Below are 24,647 nucleotides of genomic sequence, written 5' to 3' on the forward strand. Positions count from 1 at the left end.
CGACACTGCCTACCATATGAAGTCTCATAAGGAGCCATTTGGATACTTGACTGGTAGCTATTGTTGTAGGCAAACTCCGCTAAAAGCAAAAACTGATCCCATGAGCCTCCAAAGTCAATGACCCAAGCTCGGAGCATATCCTCCAAAATCCGAATAAGGCGCTCGGACTGCCCGTCTGTCTGAGGATGAAATGTTGTGCTCAACTCAACCCGCGTGCCCAACTCACGCTGAACTACTCTCAAGAAATGTGAGGTAAACTGTGTACCTCAATAAGATATGATAGACATGGGCATACCATGAAGACGAACAATCTCCTGGCTATATATCTCAACTATCCTCTCAGAAGAATAGGAGACTGCCACACGAATGAAATGCGCTGACTTGGTCATCCTATCAACAATAACCCACACTACATCGAACTTCCTCTAAGTCCGTGGGAGTCCAACAACGAAGTCCATAATGATACGCTCCCACTTCCACTAAGGAATCTCAATCTTTTGGAATAGTCCACCAGGTCTCTGATGCTCGTACTTAACCTGCTGATAATTCAAACACCGAGCCACATATGCAACAAAGTCCTTCTTTATTCTCCTTCACCAGTAATGGTGTTGCAAATCCTGATACATCTTGGTGGCGCCCGGATGAATATAGTACCGGGAACTATGGGCCTCCTCTAAAATAAACTCCAGGAGCCCATCCACATTAGGCACACAAATTCGACCCTGCAGCCTCAAAACTCCAGCATCTCCTAAAGTAACCTGCTTGGCACCTCCGTACTGCACTATGTCTCTAAAGACACACAAATGAGGATCATCATACTGCCGATCTCGGATACGCTCCAATAAAGAAGAGCGAGTAACTGTGCAAGCTAATACATGGCTGGGCTTAGAAACATCCAACCTTACAAACTGATTGGCCAAAGCCTGAACATCCAAAGTAAGTGGTCTCTCATCGACCGGAATATACTCAAGACTGCCCATACTAGCTGACTTCATACTCAAAGCATCGGCCACCACATTGGCCTTTCCCGGATGATATAAGATGGTGATGTCATAATCTTTTAAAAGCTCCAACCACCTTCTCTGTCTCAAATTTAGCTCCTTCTACTTGAACAAGTATTGCAAACTCTTGTGATCTATGAACACCTCACATGCCACGCCATACAGATAATGCCTCCAAATCTTCAGCGCGTGAACAATGGCAGCTGATTCCAAATCTTGGACCGGGTAGTACTTCTCATGAATCTTCAACTGAAATGAAGCATAAGACATGACCTTGCCATCCTACATCAATATTGCACCAAGTACAATACGAGGTGCATTATAATAAACTGTATATGACCCTGAACCTGTGGGCAAAACCAACACTGGTGCCATAGTCAGAGCTGTCTTGATCTTCTAAAATCTCACCTCACACTTGTCCGACCACCTAAATTGTGCACCCTTCTGGGTCAACCTAGTCAGCAGGGCTGTGATAGATGAAAACCCCTCCACAAACCGACGATAATAGCCTGTCAACCCTAAGAAACTCCGGATCTCTGTAGCTGATGCAGGTCTAGGCCAGTCCTTGACTGCTTCTATCTTCTTTGGATCTACCTGAATACCCTCTGCTAAAACAACATGACCCAAGAAATCAACTGAACTCAACTAGAACTCACACTTTGAAAACTTCGCATACAATTGACTATCTCTCAAAGTTTGAAGAACCATTCTTAGATGTTGCTCATGATCCTCCTGGCTGCAGGAATAGATCAAAATATCGTCAATGAAGACTATCATGAACGAATCCAAGTAAGGCCTGAACACACGGTTCATCAAAGCCATAAACGTTGTTGGGGCATTTATCAACCCGAATGACATCACCAAGAACTCATAATATTTGCACCGAGTGCGAAAAGTTGTTTTAGGGACATCAGATGCCCTAATCCTTAACTGATGGTAGCCAGATCTAAAGTCAATCTTAAAAAATACCTTGGCACCCTGAAGCTGATCAAACAAATCATCAATCCTTGGTAATGGATACTTATTCATGATTGTAACCTTGTTCAACTAACGGAAATCTATACACATTCTCATCGATCGGTCCTTTTTCTTAACAAACAACATCGGTGCACCCTAAGGCGAGACACTAGGTCTAATGAAGCCTTTTTCAAGCAAGTCCTACAACTACTCCTTTAACCCTTTCAATTCAGGCGGGGCCATACGATACGGCGGGATAGAAATGGGCTGGGTGCCTGGAGCCAAATCAATGCAGAAGTCAATATCCCTATCGAGTGGCATACCCGGAAGGTATGAAGGAAATACCTCAAGAAACTTACGAACAACAGGCACAAAATCAATAGAAGGAACCTCGGCACTAGAATCACGAACATATGCCAAACAGGCCAAACACCCTTTCTCGATCATACACCGAGCCTTCACATATAAGATAACACTATGGGTAGAATGACCAGGAGTACCTCTCCACTCTAAACGAGGCAACCCAGGCAAGGCTAAGGTCACAGTCTTGGCATGATAGTCCAAGATAGCGTGATAAGGTGATAACCAGTCCATCCCCAATATGACATCAAAATCAACCATGTCCAGCAATAATAAGTCTACTCGGGTCTCAAGACCCCCAATCACAACTACACAAGAGCGATAAACACAATCTACTATAATAGAATCACCCACCGGTATAGATACAAAAACAGGAGCACTCAAAGAATCCCTAGGCATGACCAGATACGGCGCAAAATAAGATGACACATAAGAGTATGTAGACCCAGGATTAAATAGCACTGAAGCATCCCTACTACAAACTAGAACCGTACATGTGATCACTACACTGGAAGCCTCAGCCTTAGGCCTGGCTAGAAGAGCATAACATCGGGGTTGGGCCCCACCGCCATGGACTACATCTCTGGGACGGCCTGCAGCTGGCTGGCCTCCACCTCTAGCGGCCTGAGCTCTACCTCTAACACCTCTACCTCCACCTCTAGCTCCTCTACCTCTACCTCTGGCTGGCTGGGCTGGCTGTGGAACACTCGGTGCCTGAACCATGGCACGGGAACCCGAATGCTGAGAGCTGCTCGATGCTCAAGGACAATATCTAGCAATGTGCCTCGTGTCACCACAAGTAAAACAAGCCCTCGGCTGCTGGGGTTGACGACCCTGAAAACTCTAAAGTAGAGGTGCACTAATAGGAGCTGGTGGTGCAATATAGGACTGCTGATCGGAATACTGCATGTGAGAAACACGGCCACTTGGGTCACTGTGAGAAGCCTGAAGTGCTAACTGAAAAGGCCTATGAGGATGGCCTCTACCAAAAGAATCTCTGCCTCCAGATGAGGTGCCACTGAATATGCCTGAATGACGAGGCCTCTTGTCAGACCTTTGACCACCTCCCTACTACAGAACCATCTCAACACTCCTGGCCACATTGGCTGCTTCCTAAAAAGAAATCTCACTCCCCACCTTCTTAGCCATCTGAAGTCGAATAGGATAAATGATCCCCTCAATGAACCTTCTCACTCTCTCTCTCTCTCTCTCAGAGGGAAGTATAAGTAGAGCATGACGGGCCAAACCAATAAACCTGGTCTCGTACTAAGTAACAGTCATAGAACCTTGGTGGAGACGCTCAAACTGCCTCCGATAGATCTCTCTCTGAGTGACAGGAAGAAACTTCTCCAAAAACAGCTGAGAAAATTGATCCCAAGTCAAAGATGGTGACCCAACTAGTCTAGCCAAACAATAATCCTTCCACCAAGTCTTGGCGGATCCAGATAAGCGAAAAGTAGCAAAGTCAACCCCATTGGTCTCCACTATCCCCATGTTCCTGAGAACCTCATGACATCTGTCTAAGTAATCCTGGGGATCCTCAGAAGATGCACCGCTGAAAGTGGTAGTAAAGAGCTTGGTAAACCTATCCAATCTCCACAAGGCATCAGCAAACATAGCCGCTCCATCACCGGCTTGGGCTAATACACCCGGCTGAACTGCTCTAACTGGCTGAGCTACTAGAGTCTGAAACTGGGGAGCCATCTTCTTCGGAGTGCGGGTAGCGGGAGTCTGGGCCCCTCCTCTAGCCTGAGAGACGGTTAGTGCTACGGGAAGCAAACCTGCCCGAGTGACACTCTCCATAAGGCCTACTAGGCAGACCAGAGTATCCTGGAGTATTGGGGTAGCAATGAACTACTCTAGGACCTGAGCTGGTCTTACTGGAACTGCCTGGGCCAGAACCTCCTATCACACCTCCTTTTTCCTTCCTCGCAAGGGGTGAAAGAGTTTTTCCAATTAAAGGACAATCGAAACGGGATTTATTTATTTATTCATAGTCGCCACTTGGGAGATTTAAGGTGTCCCAAGTCACCAGTTTAATCCTGTATCGAGGAAAAGAATGACTCTGTATTACAGTTTGCGAACCAGGAATCCGGATAAGGAATTCTGTTAACCCGGGAGAAGGTGTTAGGCATTCCCGAGTTCCGTGGTTCTAGAACGGTCGCTCAACTGTCATATTTGGTTTGTTTATCTGATTTTATACAATTATGAGCTCATGTGCAAATTTTTAACTCTTTACCGCTTTTATTATTATATTTTTAAAAGAATGTGAACATCGTTTAAAAACATGTCTTTTGATTGCGTCACATGAAATGCACCCGCGATCCGGAACGTATTTTTATTCAATGTTTTGGGATTTGAATTTGGGTCGCGTGAAATGCACACCCGAGTTTAAGAAGGTAAGATTATTAAAATGCGCGCCTAAAGCGATTAGCGTATTATTATTTCTGGGTAAGGCCGTGGAATTTTGCTAAACGGCTCATCCTGAAGTCTAAGTAATTTTAATTAAACATTTATCGAGGGCCCCGCAATTTGTGGGTTTTATTGGGCGAGGCTCATCTCATTTATTTTAAAAGGATAATGCTAAAGTGCCTACATTTTTTCTATTGAAATTGTCTCTACAAAATGAAAGAGAAAAGGTCTTAATTTATTTACATGCCTGAGTTGTTATAATTGGGTTTCGAATATGATTCATAAATTCTAAATATAATGCAAGCAGGGCAGTCCGTTGCCAATGCGGGCCCAGACTCAATGTGTATGGCATAAACTAGACCTGGGTCATCTTATTCACATGTTACTACCTAGTTACATTATACTAGGCATGTTCACAGTTTGTCAAATTAAAAAAAAACTTAGCAATCTAATTTTAATTCTAAACCATTTACATGCTGAAATTAACCAACAGTATTTAACTAAACCACATTCCTACAAGTTCCTAAATGGTCTATTCGTTTGATGAACTAATGTGCTTTTTGAGACATGATAATCATCCAACAATAACGAATTAACTAGACGGAGTTACTACACCATTTATTTATTTTTAGGCAATATATAGATAGTTCGTCCGTTAAGCTATCGTCAGATGTTCCACTATATATTTTAAACAGCTACATGATTCTGATTAGAGTAAGCTAAATAATTTATATATACAAATAAAATTCAGAATATAATTAAAATAAATTCAGAACTTCAACTCTTCATTTTTCGTATTCATGCTTCATGTTTCAGTTTACAATAACCAGCGTGTCAGTTGTGTACCTGATATTGGAAGCAAAAGAAAAGGGATATCAGCAGAAATTTAGTAGCATACAACAACAGCGACACTCAATAACCAGCAACAACCAGCAATGAGAAACTAGTGACGGATTTTAAAACTCACGATAAAAATCCAGAAACACCAACAACAATCAACGGACCGAAGCAAAGGGAATATTTTCAGATTTGAAAGACTAGTTAATGCTTAACCCTTAATTTCTGAATCCGTATATCAGAATATTTAGATTGTATATCAGGTGTATACTACTCACTCTTTTAATTTCCAGAATGTTTTTATTTGTATTTTTGGAAGTTTTAATATTTTCGGAATTTTTCTCTCTCTTCAATATTCAGCTCTCTTTTTCTCTATCTTCTCATCTTCCTTAAATCTGTCCAAGTCCCCTATTTATTACCATCTTTCAGCATCTTTTAAAAATTAAAACCCACTATCTTCCACTCATCCCCTTTTAATCCCACTACCTATTGTTTTGTCCCCCATTATATTAAACAAATACATTATCCTCCCCCCATTATATCTTGTTCCCCATGCCTATATTAAACAATAGCATTATTCCCCACCATTATGTCTTGTCCCCCACCATATACTATTTTAATATTATAAAAAAAATATTTAATCTTAATGGACAGAGCACTCAAAAATAAATAATTGTTCAGATTTTTAATTCCAAAAATACCCCTCCGCCCTTACTGAAATTATCATTTTACCCCTGAACGTACTGCAATTTACCAATCTACCCCGTCAGCTATAAACAATTCAGCTAATCAATTCTAACCAAAATATAGCAGCTATAACCAATTCCTAATCAAATTTTATGAACAAATTCAAACTAAATGATGAACAACAAAGAAACAACTTGAATTATTTTGACTGAACAATGTTTTTTAAATAACAAACCTATTTTCAGATTCATCAACAATAACAAACAAATATATTCAAAGCATGAGCTCAAATTCAAATTAAACTTAAACAAAATAAATAAACAGATTCAAATCACTAAACTCAAATAATTAATTGATCTTCAAATTAAATCCAACAAAATTATAACAAAGATACATGATTCAAACTAAATCAAAAAATTAAAAAAAAAACAAAACATAAACTCACATTAAATCACTAGATTAAAAACGAACTTCAAACAAAAAATGAACATGAATTAAATCTATATTAAACAACAAACATGGATGATTCAAGCGATTAAACTGACATATTTCTATATTACAACTAAATTCTTTTAAACGAATAAAAACAACCGAAGAAGAAATAATTAATTGAATTTCAACTTGAATCTAACAACATTAAAAATTTCTAAAAAAAATACATAAAAATACATGAAACAAACTGAAGAAATAATTAATTAAATTTCAATTTGAATCTAATAACATTAAAATTAAACTAACGATTTCTTTTAATAAAAACACATGAACAAACTGAAAAACTAATTAATTAAACGATGAACACGAACAAAACAAGAATCAAACATTCACCGATTTTAGATCCGAGAATATCAAAACAAAATACGGACAAAATGAAACTAAAACCCACTAACCGGATCGAAATGACGAAGAACTTGAATGAAAGCAAATCTATCCGGAGACAATTATTGCACCAAAATCACTCGAATCTGCCCGGAAACTTAAACAATAGACAAAGCTCGATGGAGGGGTGTTTGGCGAAGACGAGAACTGAAGCAGCAGCAACAAAGTAGCCATGGCCGCGCGAAGCTGGAGAAGAAGAAGCATCGAGCAGCAGCAACAAAGCAGCCATGGTTGCGCGAAGCTGCAGAAGAAGAAGCATCGAGCAGCAGCAGTGACGGAGCAGCAGTAGCGACGAGCCTAGCAGGAGCGGAGCAGCAGCCATCGTGCGACGAGATCTCGATCTTGAAGACGCAGCCATGGCAGTGAGGATCTCATCCATGGCTGGACGTAGCAGGAGCAGCAGCGACAATGACGAAGAAGAAGAAGCATCAACGCAGTCGTGAAGGAGGAGAAGGAGCAGCGTGCGACGGGGTGGAGAAGAAGACGCAGCAGTAGCCATGAGTGTCGAGCTCAAGCTCGAGCTTGACGAAGAAGATGAAGCAGTGGCAGCGGGGTCTTGTTTGTACGAAGAACGAAGGAGGAGCAGCAAGGTCTGTTTGGACGAAGAACGAAGGAGGAAGCAGCAGCCATGAACGTTGGTTGTTCATGGTGGAGCTGGTTTTGCACTGTGTATGTGTGTGTATGTGTTGATGTGTGTGTGTGTGAGTGTGACGAGGTGAAGGGGAAGGAGACGGAAGGGCAAAGGCAGCCATGGGAGAGGCTTTGGTGAAGCTTGGGGAGGAAGAAGGAAAAGAGAGGGGGGGCAGATGGTTAGGTCTTGTTTTTTTAGGGTTTTTTGCAATTTTTTTGTTCAAGAATGAAAATAGAAAGGGAGGGGTGAGGTTTTGGGTTATGGACTGGGTCGACCCGGTTTGAAATGGACCGGGTCATAGAGGAAGGTTGGGTATATTTGGGCCTGTGGTTCAAAATTGAAGAAGAGGCCTAATTCCGATTTCCTTTATATTCTTGCTCTCTTTTCTTTTACTTCCTAATTAATAAAACTAAAATTCTAAATTAACTTATAAACTAAATTAACTTATAAAAAATACTAATTAATTCCAAATAACTATTATCGCACATTTAAATAGCAATTAACGATAAAATCGCACAATTTAGACGTTAAATGCTAAAAATGCAACGTACATTATTTTTTTATGATTTTCTCATTTTTGTAAAACAAACTTAAATAAATACTAAATGAAAATACGACATATTTTATATTTTTATTAATTTAAACAAATAAACATGCACAGACAAAAATACAAATAATTATACAAAAATACCACAAAAATACAAACATTTCACACAAAGGAAAATTATTTTATTTTGAATTTTTGGGAGTGATTCTCATATAGGGCGAAAATCACGTGCTCACACCTCCTCGTCAAACTCAACCTGAGGCTCCGCCACTGTGTTGCTGCCTTAGGCTGAGCTCTGCCTCTACCTCAGCCTCTAGCACGGCCTCGGCCTCGCCTTCTGCCCCTCGTGGGAGCTGCTGCTGGGGGCTCGGGATGCTGATCAGCAGATGAGGAAGCGCGTGTTCTCAGCATCTGCGAAAGAACAGAGTAGAAATACAATCAGCATTAATAAACCAAACCGCACGACAAGAAAGAATAGATGTGAAGTTTTTCCTAACTCTGTAGCTACTGGGGGGATAAATATAGACTCTACTAAGCTTGTTTGTGAATTGTGAGACTTATGTAACCTAGAGTTTGGATACCATCTTGTCACGACCCGGATTTCCCACCTTCGAGATTCGTGATGGCGCCTAATAGTGAAAGCTAGGCAAGCCAACCAACTGAACTATTTACTTTGTTTCCATTTTTAATCCGATAACAGTTAAGAGCCAATAATTAGATAACAACAAAATTGAATAAGTGGAAGGCTGCATTGTAAAGTTTTAATAATAATACTAATACCAATCTATAACAAATCTACCAAAGACTAGTGTCACAACTTCACAAACGGTATAGGAGTACTACAATTAAAAGTCTGAAAGAAATAAATACAACACTGTCTCTGGAAATACATGAAAGAAACAGGAATAGTAGATAGAAGGAGACGCCAAGGCCTGCAGACACCTGTAGAACTACCTTGAGTTGCCTGGTAAACAAGAAATAGCAATCTCAATGCGGTTCGAAGTCTACAGCACTGGGATCTGCACAAAAGAGTGCAGAGTGTCGTATCAGCACAACCGACCCCATGTGCTGGTAAGTGCCTAGCCTAACCTCCGCGAAGTAGTGAGGAGGCTAGGACCATACTACAAAATAAACCTGTGCAGTTAAATCATATACAACAGAAATAGAAGGAGATAATTACAACTAAAGTTGGGCGGGGGAAACATGTTGCGGGGAGCATCGGATAACAAGAGAATACCATAGAGGAATGTAAAGAAACTAAAATTCAATTACTAATAGAGTAAGAAAACCAAACACAGTATTCACTTTCATCTCTTTCTTGTTGCAGGCGTGCAACACGATACCATTTCAAATATTACCGTGGTGACGTGCCACCCGACCCCATTTCATATATCTTATTGTAGGAGTGCAACCCGATCCCATTTTATATATCTCGTTGCAGGCGTGCAACCCGCTCCCAGTTCATATATCTCGTTGTAGACGTGCAACCCGCTCCCATTTCATATGTCTCGTTGCAGGCATGCAACCCACTCCCATTTCATATGTCTCCGTGTCGGCGTACCACCCGCTCCCATTTACAATCAACATCAATTACAAAAGGATCTTGGCAAGGGCACAAAAGTACACAACAATATCCCAGCAAGGGAGACAATATCGTAAACAATAACATCTCGGCAAGGGAGACAATGTCATAACAATAACATCCCAGTAAGGGAGACATTATTATAAACCATAACATCCCGGCAAGGGAACCAACAATGATAATCAACATTTTAGTCATGAACAAATCATAACGGAGTCACAACAATTACAATACGAGACTCACGGGCATGCTTGACACCGACATATAGATACTCATCACCATGCCTATACGTCGTACTCTATAACTAAGACATATCAAATAAGACACAACTCCTAATCCCTCAAGCTAAGGTTAGACCAAACACTTACCTTGATGCCACGAACACAATTCAAGCCTCAACTATCGCTTTACCTCTTAATTCCACCACCAACTCGCTCGTATCTAGCCACAAGTTACTTAAGAATATTAATAAGTGCTAAATGAATCAATTCTAATGCATGGAAATAAGTTTTCTAAAGTTTTTCCCAAAAAGTCAAAAATCGACACCGAGCTAGCTTGGTCCAAACCCGAAATTCGGACCAAAACCCGATTACCCATTCACCCCGAGCCCGGATATATAATTGGTTTTGAAATCCGACCTCAATATGAGGTATAAATCCCCAAATTTCAATATTCTTAGGTTTTACCCAAAATCCCAATTTCACCATGAAAACCCTTGATTCTAGGATGAAATCTTGTAAAAAGAAGTTAAGGAGTAAAAAAAAATGAGTTAGAAATCACTTACTAATATTTTGGAGAAGAAAGGTTATTTGAAAAATTGTCTCTTATGTTTTTGGGGTTTTGAAAAATAAAAAATAACTGAAAATCCCGTTTAAATATACCCCTCTTAGACCCCCTCTGTGGACCGCACAAAAGGAGCGCGGTCGCGAAGCTCACCACGGAGATTGCAGTGACATGCTTTAGTATTTTGGCTATACCTTTCTCTGTAGATGTCCAAATTATGATTTCTTTAACTTTCTGGAAACTAGACACGAAGGGATACAACTTTCATTTTTAAAATATCTCAAAATTCCTTGTAAATCAAAAGATATAGGCTTCCGAAGTCAGACCAGTGAACCTGCGGATTCTTCCTCACCGCGGATCACACAAAATCGAGTGCGGCCGCAAAGGCCCCTCCGCGGCAGCACAAAATCAATGCGGACCGTACTGGCGGGTTCAAAGATCTGCAACTTCTCTGAACCTGCAACAACTATGTTTTAAGCCTAAAACATCCCGGAATCTACCCGAAACTCACCTGAGCCCTCGGGACCTCAAACCAAATGTGCATACTAATTCAAAAATATCATATGGACCTATTCGTGCGATCACACCATCAAAATAACATGTAAAACCATGAATTAAACCTCAAAACTCAACATTTTCATCAAGAACACTCAAAGTTTAGAACTCTTCAACGGGAAGTCCAACTCACGTCAAATAAACTCCGTTTTTCACCAAATTTCATAGTTATCTTTTAAATACTATAACAAGTTTGTACCGGGATCTGAAACCAAAATATGGTCCCGATACCAATGGTTTCAAACATTAATTATTTTCTTCATTTCTCAGATAATTCAGCAAAATAATTTCTTTCAAAAATTGATTTCTAAGGCTTGGGACCTCGGAATTCATTTCCGGGCATACGCCCATGTCCCATATTTTACTGAGGACCTCCCGGGATCGTCGGAACATGGATCCGGGTCCGTTTGCTCAAAATGTTCACCAAAGTCAACCAAAATTAAATTTTTTTTAACTCTAGAAATTTCTATTACTCATCTTTTCACATAGAAGGCTTTTCGGATATAGGTCCAGACCATGCACGCAAATCAAGGTGAGATAAAAAGGAAGTCTTTAGGCCTCGAAATACTGAATTTGTTTCTAAAACAAGTGATGGCCTTTTGGGTCATCACAGACCCCCCTATAGAAAGTTTGTTGAATCATAGCCTACGTCATGTCATTTTTTGGCACTCTTTCACCAAAGTTCGTTACCTCTCCCATATCTCATGCAAAAGCTTATTGGGTCTTGTTTGAATGCTAGAATCTCGTCTCTAAGAGTAGCCATATACCCAAGAGAAAAGAACTTGGAAATAAATTTCTCCGCCAATTCATCCCATGTATGGATGGAATGGTTTGGAAATCTCTCCAACCAATCCAAGGCTTTCCCCCATAGAGAGAAAGGAAATAGCCTCAACCTTAAAGCATCCTCTAAGACGTTTGTTTACTCCCCCAACAAATGTCCACAAACTCCTTGAAGTGTTTGTACACATTTCGATTCGAAGCCCTGGTGAAGAATCCTCGTTGCTCTAGCAATGTGAGCATAACATTCATGATTTGAAAGTTGCCCGCCCTAATGCGGAGCAGGACTATGGCACTTGCATACCCTTCATTCGGAAACACCTGATGTGGAGCCTCTCTTGGTAGAGGTAGGGGTGGAACAGGAAGGCTGTCTTGAGGCTGTCGACCTCGTCTATTTGCTTGAGGTTCAAGAGGAACCTCTTCAACTTGGTCATCTTCCACGTCCACATCCCCCATAGGCATGTTTCCGAGTGAATCATTGTTGTTGAGAGCCATTTTTACACCTACAATTGTTTCACAAAAAAGATTAGTAACACGGAAGAAAAGAAGATAATTCACACACAAAACCAAATATATAGATAAATCCATTTTTAGCTCCCGACAACGGTGGAAAAAATTGATCACGTCCAAATGCACGCCTTTAATGAGGTATGACACGGTCGTTTGCAATAATAAAACCCAACAAGGAGTCAGGACCGAATCCACAAGGAGCTGAGATGGGATAAAGTAGTATATATTTGGATTGAGCACGTGAAGTATTTAGATTGCACTTCCACAAATAGAATTTTGTTTTTACTTCTAAAATTATGCTAAGGATTGCAATTCTAAAGATATAAAACTAGAGAATATTATTTTGGATGCTTTTCAAAGATATAAAAAGGCATAGGGCTGTGACCATGACCTAGGTGTTTGCCTACTGGGATAAAGACTTTTATGTTGTTTTGTTGACTATGGTGTATTATAGCTCACAACACTATGCTGCCCACTCAATACCTCTTGGTCAGAGAGTGTTTTTGCCCAATTTGACTTTCTCAAGACCAAATGGGTATCTACCAAATTGGTTGATAAGAGCTCAAGTCGGGTTGCTACTATCTCTAGGTTGAACCCTTTAATTGGGTCAATCAATCTCTCAATTGACCCAATTCCTTGTTAGCTAGGTTAACCTAGACTAGGTCTCTCTTTTTCAAGAAGAGACTAAGTCAAATAGGCATAAATTAATATTTGCAACCATTAATTTCACAATTAAAGCATAAACCTAGCTAAATAACGAACACACATTCATAAACAAGCATAAAATTAATCACCTATAAGGTTTACACACTAGGGTTGGGTCACAACCCTAGTTAAAAATCTAGCTACTCATAGTGGATATAGAAGAAAACAAGGAAAAAAAACATAACAAAATTCATATTGAAATATTAAAATATGAAAATCCAATGTTAAATCACCAAAATAAGCTAAAGTTGCCTAAAGAAGTAAGAAGAAACGGCTACAGCACTTTAAATATTCAAAACATAACCTAATTTCGTGAAACTATTCTATTTATATAAAGCTGGAATTTTCGGACAAAAGTACCCTTTTGGAGGTTCTGCGGCGGCGCAATTCCATGTGCGGTCTGCACTTTGCCTCAGTCTTGATAGGAGTTGAATCTGCGGCTGCATTGTTCTGGAATGCAGCTGTATCTCTCATATTCTGTGGTCCGCACAATTCTTGGTGTGGCCGCACAGGGCTCTTTTGCGGACCGCACATTTCTGAATGTGGCTGCGTAGTTGACTTTCGCGGCCACACAATAATTGTGCGGTCCGCATTTCCTTTGATCCTGAAATTATGACTTTCTGAACTTCTTCTCTTGGTTAGTTATGAGGCCGCACATTTCATGTGCGGTCCGCACTTTGCATTAGGACTCTAATAGATTTTCCTTCGTAGTCTGCGGCCGCAGATGGAAATCTGCGGTTCGCGCTTGAGTTTTTGTGCCTGATTTTGTCCTTGAGTTCATATCACTCCTTCTTGAGTTGGATTTCATCTTAGTGGCTCATTTTTCAATACTCCTGCAATTAAGCATATTTCATCAGTTTTCGGGAATACAATTAAACACCTTTGGACTAAAACGAAAGCTAAAAGGCGCTAATAATTAGTCAAAATCCCCACTTATCAGCACATAAGTCTAAAAACATCATACGAACTTGCTCGCACGATCAAATCACCAAAATAACACTTAGGACTACGAATTGAGCATCAAATCAAAGGAAATTTTCAAGAAAACTTATGAACTTCTATTTTTACGACCGGACGTCCGAATCACGTCAAATCAACTCTATTTCTCACCAAATTTGACGGACAAGTCATAAATATAGTAATGGACCTATATCGGGTTCTGTAACCAAAATATGAACCTAATATCAATAAAGTCAAATATAGGTCAAACTTTCAAAGCCATTAAGCCTTTAAACCTTCAAATTTCAAAAAAGTGCAGTAACTCGAGCTAGGGACTTCTGAATTCTATGTCGGGCATACACCCAACTCCCAAATCATGATACAGACCCACCGGGATCGTGAAAATATGAATCTAGGTCCGTTTGCTTAAAATGTTGACTGAAGTCAACTCAAATGGATTTTAAGGCAAAAAAATCATATTTTCTCAGTTTTTAACATAAAAGCTTTTCGTAAAAACACCCGGACTGTGCATGCAAGTCGAGGAGGGATAAACTGAGGTATCTAAGGATTCAAAGCATAGAATTAGGTTCTAAAACATAAGATGAACTATCGAGTCATCACAAGCAGGATCCTTGATGAGTAGATCCTGTATCTGGTCTTTTATGGTGGTGGCTACTTCACTAGGGTGGAGAGTAGGCACACTGATGCTAGATCAGCTCTCCGACTGAGTGCATTAGTAGATAATTAGTCTTCTTACTTCGATACTCCAGGTTGAAGTAAAATTCCGCTAGGAGTTCCTGCCACCTAGCCTGTCGACTATTTAGCTTCGGCTGGATCATAAAATGGCTAATAGTTGTGTTGTCTGTCTCGACCACAAAAGGGGCTCCCAACAGATAGTGCCTCCAGAGGCATAAGCAATAAATGACAACCAATAATTCTTTCTCATAGGCGACATAGCGCCGCTCTGCATCCTTAGCTTCCGGCTCTCATACGTTACATGATGCCCTTCTTGTAACAAGACTCCGCCAAGGGCATAGTCAGAGGCATCCATTTGTACCTCGAACGGCTTGGCTAAATTAGGGAGGGACAAGACGAGGCTACTAGACATAACCACTTACAATGCGTTGAAGCCTCTGCTTTCCTAGGTCACCAATCCCAAGGCGTGAACTTCCTTAGGATTTCTATTAATGGAACTACGATGAGGGAGTAATCTTTCACAAATCATTGATATAAGTTGTATAGGCCAAGGAACGCCCTTAAGGCGTGGATATTCTTAGGCCGCGGCCAATCTGTGATAGAATGAATCTTCTGTTGGTCCATCTTGATCTGCCCTTCCTCGATGACATGTCCAAGGAAATCAATCTATTTTTTAGCAAAGGATTACTTGGATAGATTTGCATATAATTCGTTCTCCCGCAATTGGGCTAGGACCTTCCGCAAGTACTCCAGGTGTTCTTCCAGTGTTTGGCTATATACTACAATGCCATCCAAGTAGACCACCACGAATTCGTCAATGTATTCTAGGAAGACTTGGTTCATCAGGGTACAAAATGTGGTTGGAGCATTAGTCAAGCCGAATGGCATAACCAGGAAATCGTATAACCCATATCTTTTCACACAAATCGTCTTGTGTCCATCACCCTCCGCAATTCAAACTTGCTAATAACCTATCTTCAAGTCTATTTTGGCGAACACCGTCGCACCACCCAACCTATCGAACAAGTCTGCCATTAGCGGAATAGGGTACTTGTTCTTCACGGTGATTTTTTTTAGAGCCCGATAAACCACATAGAGTCATAGGCTGCCATCATGCTTCTTTTGGAATAGCATAGGGGACCCGTACAGGGATTTGGATGGCACGACGATCCATGTGTCTAGCATTTTTGTCAATTGTCTCTGAAGCTCGGTGAGTTCGGGTTGTGACATCTTATAAAGCGCCTGGGCGGGTGGCTTCGCTCCTAGCACCAACTTAATCTCATGGTCCATAGTGTGCCTGGGCGGGAGTTGCTTTGGCATGTCCTATGGCATGACATCTTCAAACTCCAGTAGCAGCTCTTTCAGGGTGCAGGAATGGGATCCGAGGAGCATTCTATATCTTCAATAAAGAGGGTAGCCAAAAATGTAGGTTCATGTCTTTTAACCCCCTTATTTAATTGCAAGACCGAGATGTTCTCAGCGGCCATCTTTATGGGCACGCACGAGATAATGCAGGGCTTGGCCCCTTTTGATCCCATTATCAGTAGCATGTCGGCATATAGTACGGGCATGGTACTGGTTTGCCTCAAGAATTCCAAACCAACTATCAACTCGAAGTCATCTATGATCACCACGCGCAGGTTGAATTTTCCTTCATAAGGTCCAAGCCTCACTGGTACTTCTTTGGCTATTCCACCTACTAGCTGAGGTGATAAGTTGATAGCCTTGACACGACCCCTGCCCTTTACTACAACTAGACCAAGGCACTCCACTTGAGTCGAGGCTAAGTAGTTGTGGGTAGCACCCATGTCTATCATCGCCCGAATGGGCTTATCATTTACCCTCATCTTGACGAGCATTAAGGTTTTCTCTTGTTTAAGAGGAGTCCTCTCATCCTCTTCTTTTTCCCTTTTCCTGGTGATTGGCATAGGTCCTTCTTCTTATGGATACTAGTACTGGTTTCCGCTAAGGCCTAAGAAATAGAGCCAATAATTGCATTAAAGGCACCTACTGGTTCAGTTTGGTCAGCATCATCGGCATCATCATCCATCCCATCATTAAAAGCTTGATGGGCGTTTGTCTGTGCATGTGGACATTCATTATTCCAATATGGCCTACCGTAATGATGGCATCCTGAAGGGAGTTTCCTCCCCCGATCGTTGTTGTTAGATGCAGCACTAGTACTACCTGAGGATGGAGCCTTAGATTTGGTTGCACTTTGATCTCCTCCACATCTACTAGGGCCACCAGTGCTAGGTTGGCCCTCTTTGTATCCCTTTGGACAGGCTGTTAAGGCCTATCCTTCTAAGCTTCCACTTGATAGTCCCTAAGGCACTCCGCTGCTTGGATTGCCTTGGGTAAAGTGTCTACCATTTGTTTTTACAGCTCCGTACGGGCATAAGGTTTCAACCCTTCCAGGAATGTGAAGAGTTTGTCTTTGTCACGTATGTTCAGCATGAGCACGGATAATTCTCGCACGTAATCCCGCACTAATTTGGTCTGGCAGAGCTCCCGTAGCTTTCTCCTTACAATGTACTCAACATTTTCAGGGAAGAATTGTACGTGTATGGCTGCCTTCAGTTTTGCCTATGTCTCGAGAGTGTCTTCACCGGCTCTGATGGCTTCGTACTTCACCCGCCACTAGAGTTTAGCATCACCCTAATGAAGTTTTCTTTCTTTGGCATTCTGAGCTCTACAATATGGCTTTGGCTCAGGAATTTTCAATTTTTATGCCACGGGGGCAAGGTTCACAGCACCCCCAATTTGGTTTCTGCCTCCTCGAAGCAAAACTTATAGAGTAGCATTGACAATGTTGAGATGTCCTGTCAAGTTTTCTATAGTTTTCTGCATGGTAGTCACCATGTTTGCCTCTTGTGCCTATAGGCTAAATCCTCGGCACGCTCCTGTTGGAGGCCCTCGAATTTATTAAAAATTATAGCTGCCTTTGTAGCTGCCATTTGCCGATCTCCTTCGGAGTCGCGACTGATGTTTTCTATGTCAACTTTCGCCTGGAGCATTCTACGGTCCAGGTCGTCTAACCTTTGCACTAGGTTGGTTCTTAGTTCGGGCGCCGTATCCATGATGGACTATAATACATCAAACGTCTCTTCAAGGGCCACTATGTGATCTCCATGATTCACTATGGTCAGAAATGGTGGTAATGACAATGTATTCCCTCGTCTGATGTCGAGCCTAGGCTCTGATACCAAATGTTACGTGGCGCCTTCCTGAGATTACTTAGAAGGGCAACATAAGGCTAAGAAACTGATGTCCGTGTAGTTACTATTCGCCAACTGAGGTCCCCTCTGTACGCTAGACTAGATTGTCAGTGTCGTACGGGAATACCAATGTCAAGAGCAATTGAGATAACAAAAAATTGAATTGAGAATAAAAGAAAGCTTGATTGAATTAATAAAAGCTATTACAGAAAGACAACACGGTGTCAAGGGGGAGAGACACCAGTACAGAGAATTGCTTGCTAGAAAGTTTGATTGCTTGATCTCCCCCTAATAATGATTAAAAAAAATAAACTAAAGTTACAAGACTTGACCTAACTAAGCTAAAGGAACATAATGGAAGTACATGAAAAAAAACTACTCTATATTTACAATGAAAATGACTTAGTTTTCTACAAGGTAGAAATAGGTCCATTGTCAGCAACCTTGTCTTTGGCATCACGGTTTACGCGTGCGGCGCTGTTGGCATATGCATGCGACTGGGCGCTGGCGAGGGTTATCGATGGGGCGACAGAGGCATATGCGCGCTTGTCATTTGGCAGCTAAGACCACAGGGTCGTCCATGGCGCTAGGCGTTGGGAGGCTTGCTAGGACGCCATGGGATGCGTCCAAGAGGGTCATAGGGCATGGTTAGAAAGACGCCCATGACATTCTCCCTCACCTGAGTTAGCGACTTCCTTAGCGCCTTACTTGCAAGATAATCATCAATAAGGCTCTTGTAGGCTTTGAGGTGTGTTCCCTTCTTCCAAGTATTCTCCTCTACATCACAGCCCTGCCATTTCACCAAGAACTCTTGGTGATCTTTCCTTGAGGCGTGAATTAATCGATCATCGAGAATAGCTTCAACACACCTTTTTTCGATTGAATTGGGGCCTCGAATACTGGGTATTGTGAGTTGGATCCGTGAAAGATCCTCCATGTCTTCCCGAAAAGGTTTCAAAAGACTAACGTAGAAGACGAGATGGATTTTCCACCGGGCTGGGGTATCCACCCGGTACGCAACTTTCCCAATGCGTCTTTCAATGGACAAAGGTCCAATGTATTTTTGCAATAGGCGAGGGTCATGGACCCCTGCAAACAAGTACCGTTTTGGGATTTGACCATCACTTTGTCTCCTACTTGGTATTCAACAAAGAGACGATTTTGATCAGCATGCCTCTTTATCCGCTTTTGGGCTTTGACAAGATAGTTTCACACTATCTCCAAATCTTGTTGCCAAATGGTCTATTGTGAGGCTGCAACTTGGCTAATGTGGAGGCTTTTTCTTCTTCTATTAATATTATATATATATATATATATATATATATATATATATATATATATATATATATATGTGTGTGTGTGTGTGTGTGTGTATGTGAATGTGTGTATAGGGTAAAACATGATATGCTAAGTTGCCGCTTAAGAGAAAGACACATGGAGCCTAAGGGGAGATAGTTAAAATCGAAGGCAATTTTTTCATTTGTTACCAGAAGGAATGACACTCGTAAAGATACAATAAATACCCTCCACCTGATAGTATTTAATGGAGAATATTCTACAGCACTTAATATGCTTCCTGTTACAAAAGAATATGGCATTCATGACTGTCATTACATATCCTTCAATGGTCCTCATAATTGGCATTGAAGAGGGGTTTGATCCTAGGACCTTATTCCCTATGTGTATCTATAAATAGTGAGCTTTATCATCATTCTAAAGGGATTTTTCTGGCAAACTTATGTTATAATCTATTCAAAGCTCTATACAATTTTATCTTCTTATTTTTTGGTTTCATTATTGCTGTGCCCGGAAGCTTCGCTCCCGAAATTACTATTTCTGCTATTTCATCTTTCATATCAAGGCTAAGTATTACATATTTCTTCAATTCCTTTATTATTCTAGGATCGAATTAATTCACTTATCTAAAAACCGCATATAAATTCAACTGTAGCGTTTTACGGGTAACAATATGATTATAAATTTATTATCTATTTCTAGGTAATTTTCACAAAGTAGATTTGATAACTATTTTAAAAATTCAGGAATTAATAGCCTATAAGAAAAAGAAATTATAAATGAAGAGAATTGATAATCTAAAGAATGATGTAGATAATTTACTTTAGTGTAAAAAAAAAAGAAGATATTTTGGTAAGTTACAAGACATTACACAAAGAAAATATCAAAAACAAGAAAAGTCAATAAAGAATTTGAAAAGTTACAATATAATTCATGTATATGATATCTTTAAATTTAAAAGAATGATAAAAACTTGAAACAAAAATAAAGAAAAAAACTTAAATCAATATGGGATAATTTTAAAAAAAAAATATTGTGCGAAAAGTTTTGTCTTGAATAAATTAATGTTCTGTTTCTGCTTCTTGGAAGAAGCTAGAATTTTCTGTTTCTTCCCAAAAGCAGAAAAACTATTTTTGTTGCTGGACGAAAATACTTATCTATTTTGGCCAAACAACTTAAATTTTTTTTAAAAAAAAAAATATTTTTGGCCTTCCAGAAGCTTGGTCAAACAGGCTCTAAGTATTTAGTAATAAATTGTAACACCAAACTTATCATTTTTCAAACTTATATAAACTAGAAGCAAGTATAAAAAAAACCCCAAAAATGTTTTAAAAAAATGAAAAGATGAATAATAAAGGTTGGAAATTGGTAGGCATTTGGAGATACATATAGGGGAAAATCGAGTCAACGCCATAAAGAATTGAACGTCACCGGCCGCATGTTACCTCCGGAAAATTAGTGCTATACCACCCTATTTATCGCATATAGTTGAAGCAGTAATTAATTTAAAAATATATCCAGAAACTCTATCACAAGTTCTGACAAATGACAGATTTATAAGACATGTTTGTGTTGTTCAGTTATTCGCAATTTCTAACGAATTGACAGGATTTGATATTATTGTTATTCTACCAATCATATTCAATTGGTCACAAATCTTATCGAATTACAATGACTTGTGTTTCAAAAAAAAAATAACCTTTCCCAATTTCACGCGCTTTGCCATATTTCCTTTTTCTTCTTTTTTTCATTTTTGGGTGACAGGAACTAGGATTTGAAGACATTAGGTGTCAAAATATTCTTTAATGTATGCTCTACTTTATAATGACTAATACAATTTGTTAGGAATCTGTATCGGTTCGATTTGATCCCTTTTGAGCTTATTGAAGTCAACTTAATAGGCGTTTTTCATTTGCATAAAAAAAATCACATCTCAAATATCAAGAAACAAACGTAATTACCATTTTAAATAAGGAATCACACCTATATTACTAACAACACAAGTAAAGTCAATATTTTCAATAGGGAATTAACTTTTTTATGTACATTTAAAATAAATTTGCACGAGTAGAATAACATCTTCAATTTTACATCACCAACAGATTCATTTTACATCTTCAATCTTAAATCTGCTTCTTAACCTGTAGATTGTGGACATTGAATGATAAAACATAGGAGCCATCAAAAGATTGAGGATGACAAAACCTAACAAGTTGAAATGAATGTTTTACTGCGAGGTTCCTGTTTTAAAGCACATTTCTCACCTCTATTTATTCTGTAAAATTTGAATCCTTACGTAAATATCATCCTTGCCTTAGATCCCTTTTCTTTCCTTGATCATTAGTTGCTTGTTTGAGACAGGCAATATACATGTTTTTATTTTTTCTTTCTAGGGGGCAAGATGATGGGGTTAATAGGGAAATGCATATTGATGAAGGAAACTTATTGCAGAGAGCAATAGCACAACTGCTCTTCTCCAACATAACCAGTGTGCTCCACTGATTAAAACAATCAGCATTACATAATAAATGTATCAATTTCTAGGATAAATCATGAATAAGAAATAGTACACATGAATATCAACTGGCAGATATTCAGCAAATTACCCCCTCAACTCCAAATTACCACCAAGTCAATGACCCTAAACTCAATATCCAAGAAGAACACTTACTTGATTGATCCTCATTACAATTGAAAGCAAGTAGAATTCCCTATCCCAGCTTCTCAATAGAAATTACATCAGCTAAAGACTAGCTTTCGAATCACAAAAGGAAACGACTGAACAGCACATGCCAACAGATAAAGAATAATTCCCCAACAATTTTGGGAACACTAAGCTAAATGAAGGATTGTTAGATTTTTGCAACCCTTGGAACATCAACAGGGAACTGGTTGATCTCATCCATCCACGGGTTCTTCTCCTTGGCTGGATTAATTGACCGTAAAGCTTTCCAAACTGCACTGTTACATTTGAAACCTGAACCAAATGCTATCTGCCAAGTTCGGTCTCCCCTCTTGATCCTTCCCTTAGCTTCCGAGTAGGCCAATTCGTACCAGAGAGAGCTACTTGAGGTGTTTCCGAATCGATACAATGTCATCCTTGAAGGCTCCATGTGCCAGTCAGTAAGTTGCAGGTTTTTCTCTATTTCATCTAACACAGCTCTGCCGCCAGCGTGGATGCAGAAATGCTCAAAGGCCAATCTAAAATCTGGGATATAAGGCTTGATCTTCATCTTCAACAGTTTTCTTCCCACGAGCGTTGCGAAGAAAAGCAACTGCTCGGACATAGGAAGCACAAGAGGACCCAATGTAGTGATATTGGTTTTTAGCGCATCGCCAGCTACTGCCATCAAATCCTTCGACAGCGATACTCCAACTTTTCCATTGGGATCTTCCATTTGATAAACACAAGAAAAGCACTTGTCATCAGAACCTTTGTGAGTTCTGACAGTATGAACCAACTGGTACTTTGATCTTCTTCGCTCAGATCCTTTGTTGGAGAGCAATACAGCAGCGCCTCCCATCCGGAATAAGCAATTCGGAAGGAGCATGGATTTCTCAGTCCCAAAATACCAGTTCAGAGTGATGTTTTCCATGCTGAGCACCAAAGCATAAGTATTGGGATGGACTTGAAGAAGATCTTTTGCAAGATCAATCGAGATCAACCCAGCACTGCAACCCATTCCACCGAGATTGTAGCTAACAATATTTCCACGAAGCTTGTAATGGTTCACGATCATTGCAGACAATGACGGTGTTGGGTTAAACAAACTGCAATTTACTACTAGAATTCCAATATCCTTCGGCTTAATACCGGTTTTAGCAAGGAGTTCATCAATGGCACCAAACATAACAATCTCAGCTTCTTTTCTTGCTTCTGCCATACAAGGATTTGGCGGTACCCTCAACACGGCTTCAGGGAGATAGGTTGATTCACCAAGTCCAGACCTCTCAAGAATTTTCCTTTGGAACTCAAGAGTTTCATCAGGGAACGAACCAGTCAACTTTGACCTCTCCATGAAAATCTGCCTCGTGCATTTCCTAGAATCTTCAGGCTTATAGCACGAGAAGTCAACAAGGTATACAGGGCGAGGACGGGTTAGGAAATAGAGGGTGGACAGGAAGACCAAAAGGGTGGAACATATGACGACGGATATGAGATTGAACCTAAGCTGCTCCCAAAGAATATATAGGTCACTGAGCGAGAACGTGGAAAGTTGAGCAGCAAGGACAACAACTAGAGGGGATAAAAATACGTACATTCCATGAGTAATGAGGTAATGATATCCAAGTTTCACATACTTCAGTTTCACGGATTGTTTGAAATCAGGGAAGTTTCTGGAATAAGAAGGGGCATTACTAACTTGGGCTTCCGGTTTGGATTCACTCATTTTGATGGAATTCAACAACTTTTCCCCACCCAAAAGGCCAAAACTAATAAAACCAACAGCTCAAGATTGAGTTTTTTTTGCTTAATAAATGGTTCTCAAGATTGAATTTTTATAAGGTCAAAGGGTTTAACAACAAAAGGGTTCCTAAAACACAGCCAGATCTAACAAAGGAAATGGAGAATTTCAAAGGAGTACCTCACTCAGTCCAAGATTAGAGAAGCTCCTGCAACCAAAATTAAGAGGGAGCAAAACAAAACAAATTTGAATCAGATTTCATGTACAATAGCTACATTACAGTCAAACATAAGATCTAGCACAAAACCCCAATTCTTAAAAGCTTAAATAAATTAAAAAAAGCAAAGAACCCCATTTCAAAACAAGCATCTAAGAGCATAAAAAGGCATAAGTTAACAGAATCCCAGATTAAGAACAAACCTTTTTGTCTACGCAGAGTACCCCACAAACGGAGAAACCTATGAACTCTGTGTGTGTGAGAGAGAGAGAGGAGAGAGAGAAAATGGCATTTGAAAGAGGGGGAATAATCAGGTTTATTAATAAATAAGGGGGAGTGGAATGGAGGAGGCAACACTGAGAATCTGAAAGTGTTGTATACTAGTAGTTGTTTGTGGGGCAGCCAAGAAAGTAGGACGAAAGAGGATAAAGCAGTGGATTTTGGAACGTTGAAACTTCAAAATCAAGAAAATGGAGGGTTGAGATTTGAAGTTAGAGAGAGAGAAGTTTGGTTTCGTAAAGATTTTGGACTGCTCGTGGCTATGAATAAGCCTATCGAATTTGACCACAACGTGCCAATGTGTTGCTAGGCTAGTGGCAGCCTGGCTGCCAGAATCCACAACACTAGAAAACAATTTTTCGTATTTTTCTTGCTT

General features: G+C 40.1%; 2 protein-coding genes across 2 annotated transcripts; both read right to left on the reverse strand.

Annotated features, from left to right (window-relative positions):
- Positions 1–16,827: 16,827 nt before the first annotated feature.
- Positions 16,828–19,010, reverse strand: LOC138871705 (uncharacterized). The gene is made up of 2 exons (XM_070149602.1): positions 18,753–19,010; positions 16,828–17,130 (listed from the first exon to the last, which is right to left on the reverse strand). The coding sequence occupies exons 1-2, from the start codon at positions 19,008–19,010 to the stop codon at positions 16,828–16,830; spliced, it is 561 nt and encodes a 186-aa protein (XP_070005703.1).
- A 2,876-nt stretch (positions 19,011–21,886) lies between these two features.
- LOC104247527 (3-ketoacyl-CoA synthase 11-like) lies at positions 21,887–24,347 on the reverse strand. Its single transcript, XM_009803568.2, has 2 exons — positions 24,196–24,347; positions 21,887–23,983 (listed from the first exon to the last, which is right to left on the reverse strand). Exon 2 carries the CDS (start codon positions 23,758–23,760, stop codon positions 22,222–22,224), a length of 1,539 nt encoding a protein of 512 aa, XP_009801870.1. The 5' UTR covers positions 23,761–23,983; positions 24,196–24,347; the 3' UTR covers positions 21,887–22,221.
- Positions 24,348–24,647: the final 300 nt, after the last annotated feature.

The sequence above is a fragment of the Nicotiana sylvestris genome, chromosome 6, assembly GCF_000393655.2.
Source record: "Nicotiana sylvestris chromosome 6, ASM39365v2, whole genome shotgun sequence".
NCBI classification, from domain to species: domain Eukaryota; kingdom Viridiplantae; phylum Streptophyta; class Magnoliopsida; order Solanales; family Solanaceae; genus Nicotiana; species Nicotiana sylvestris.

What these genes read in the sequence shown, in the direction of transcription:
- LOC138871705 (XM_070149602.1), bottom strand. Translation starts at nt 19,010, where the DNA reads ATGGAGGATCTTTCACGGATCCAACTCACAATACCCAGTATTCGAGGC. An exon ending in TAAGGAAGTCGCTAACTCAG is followed by an intron (nt 17,131 to 18,752) that starts GTGAGGGAGAAT and finishes GCCTGTCCAAAG; the next exon opens with GGATACAAAGAGGGCCAACC.
- LOC104247527 (XM_009803568.2), bottom strand. Translation starts at nt 23,760, where the DNA reads ATGAGTGAATCCAAACCGGAAGCCCAAGTTAGTAATGCCCCTTCTTAT.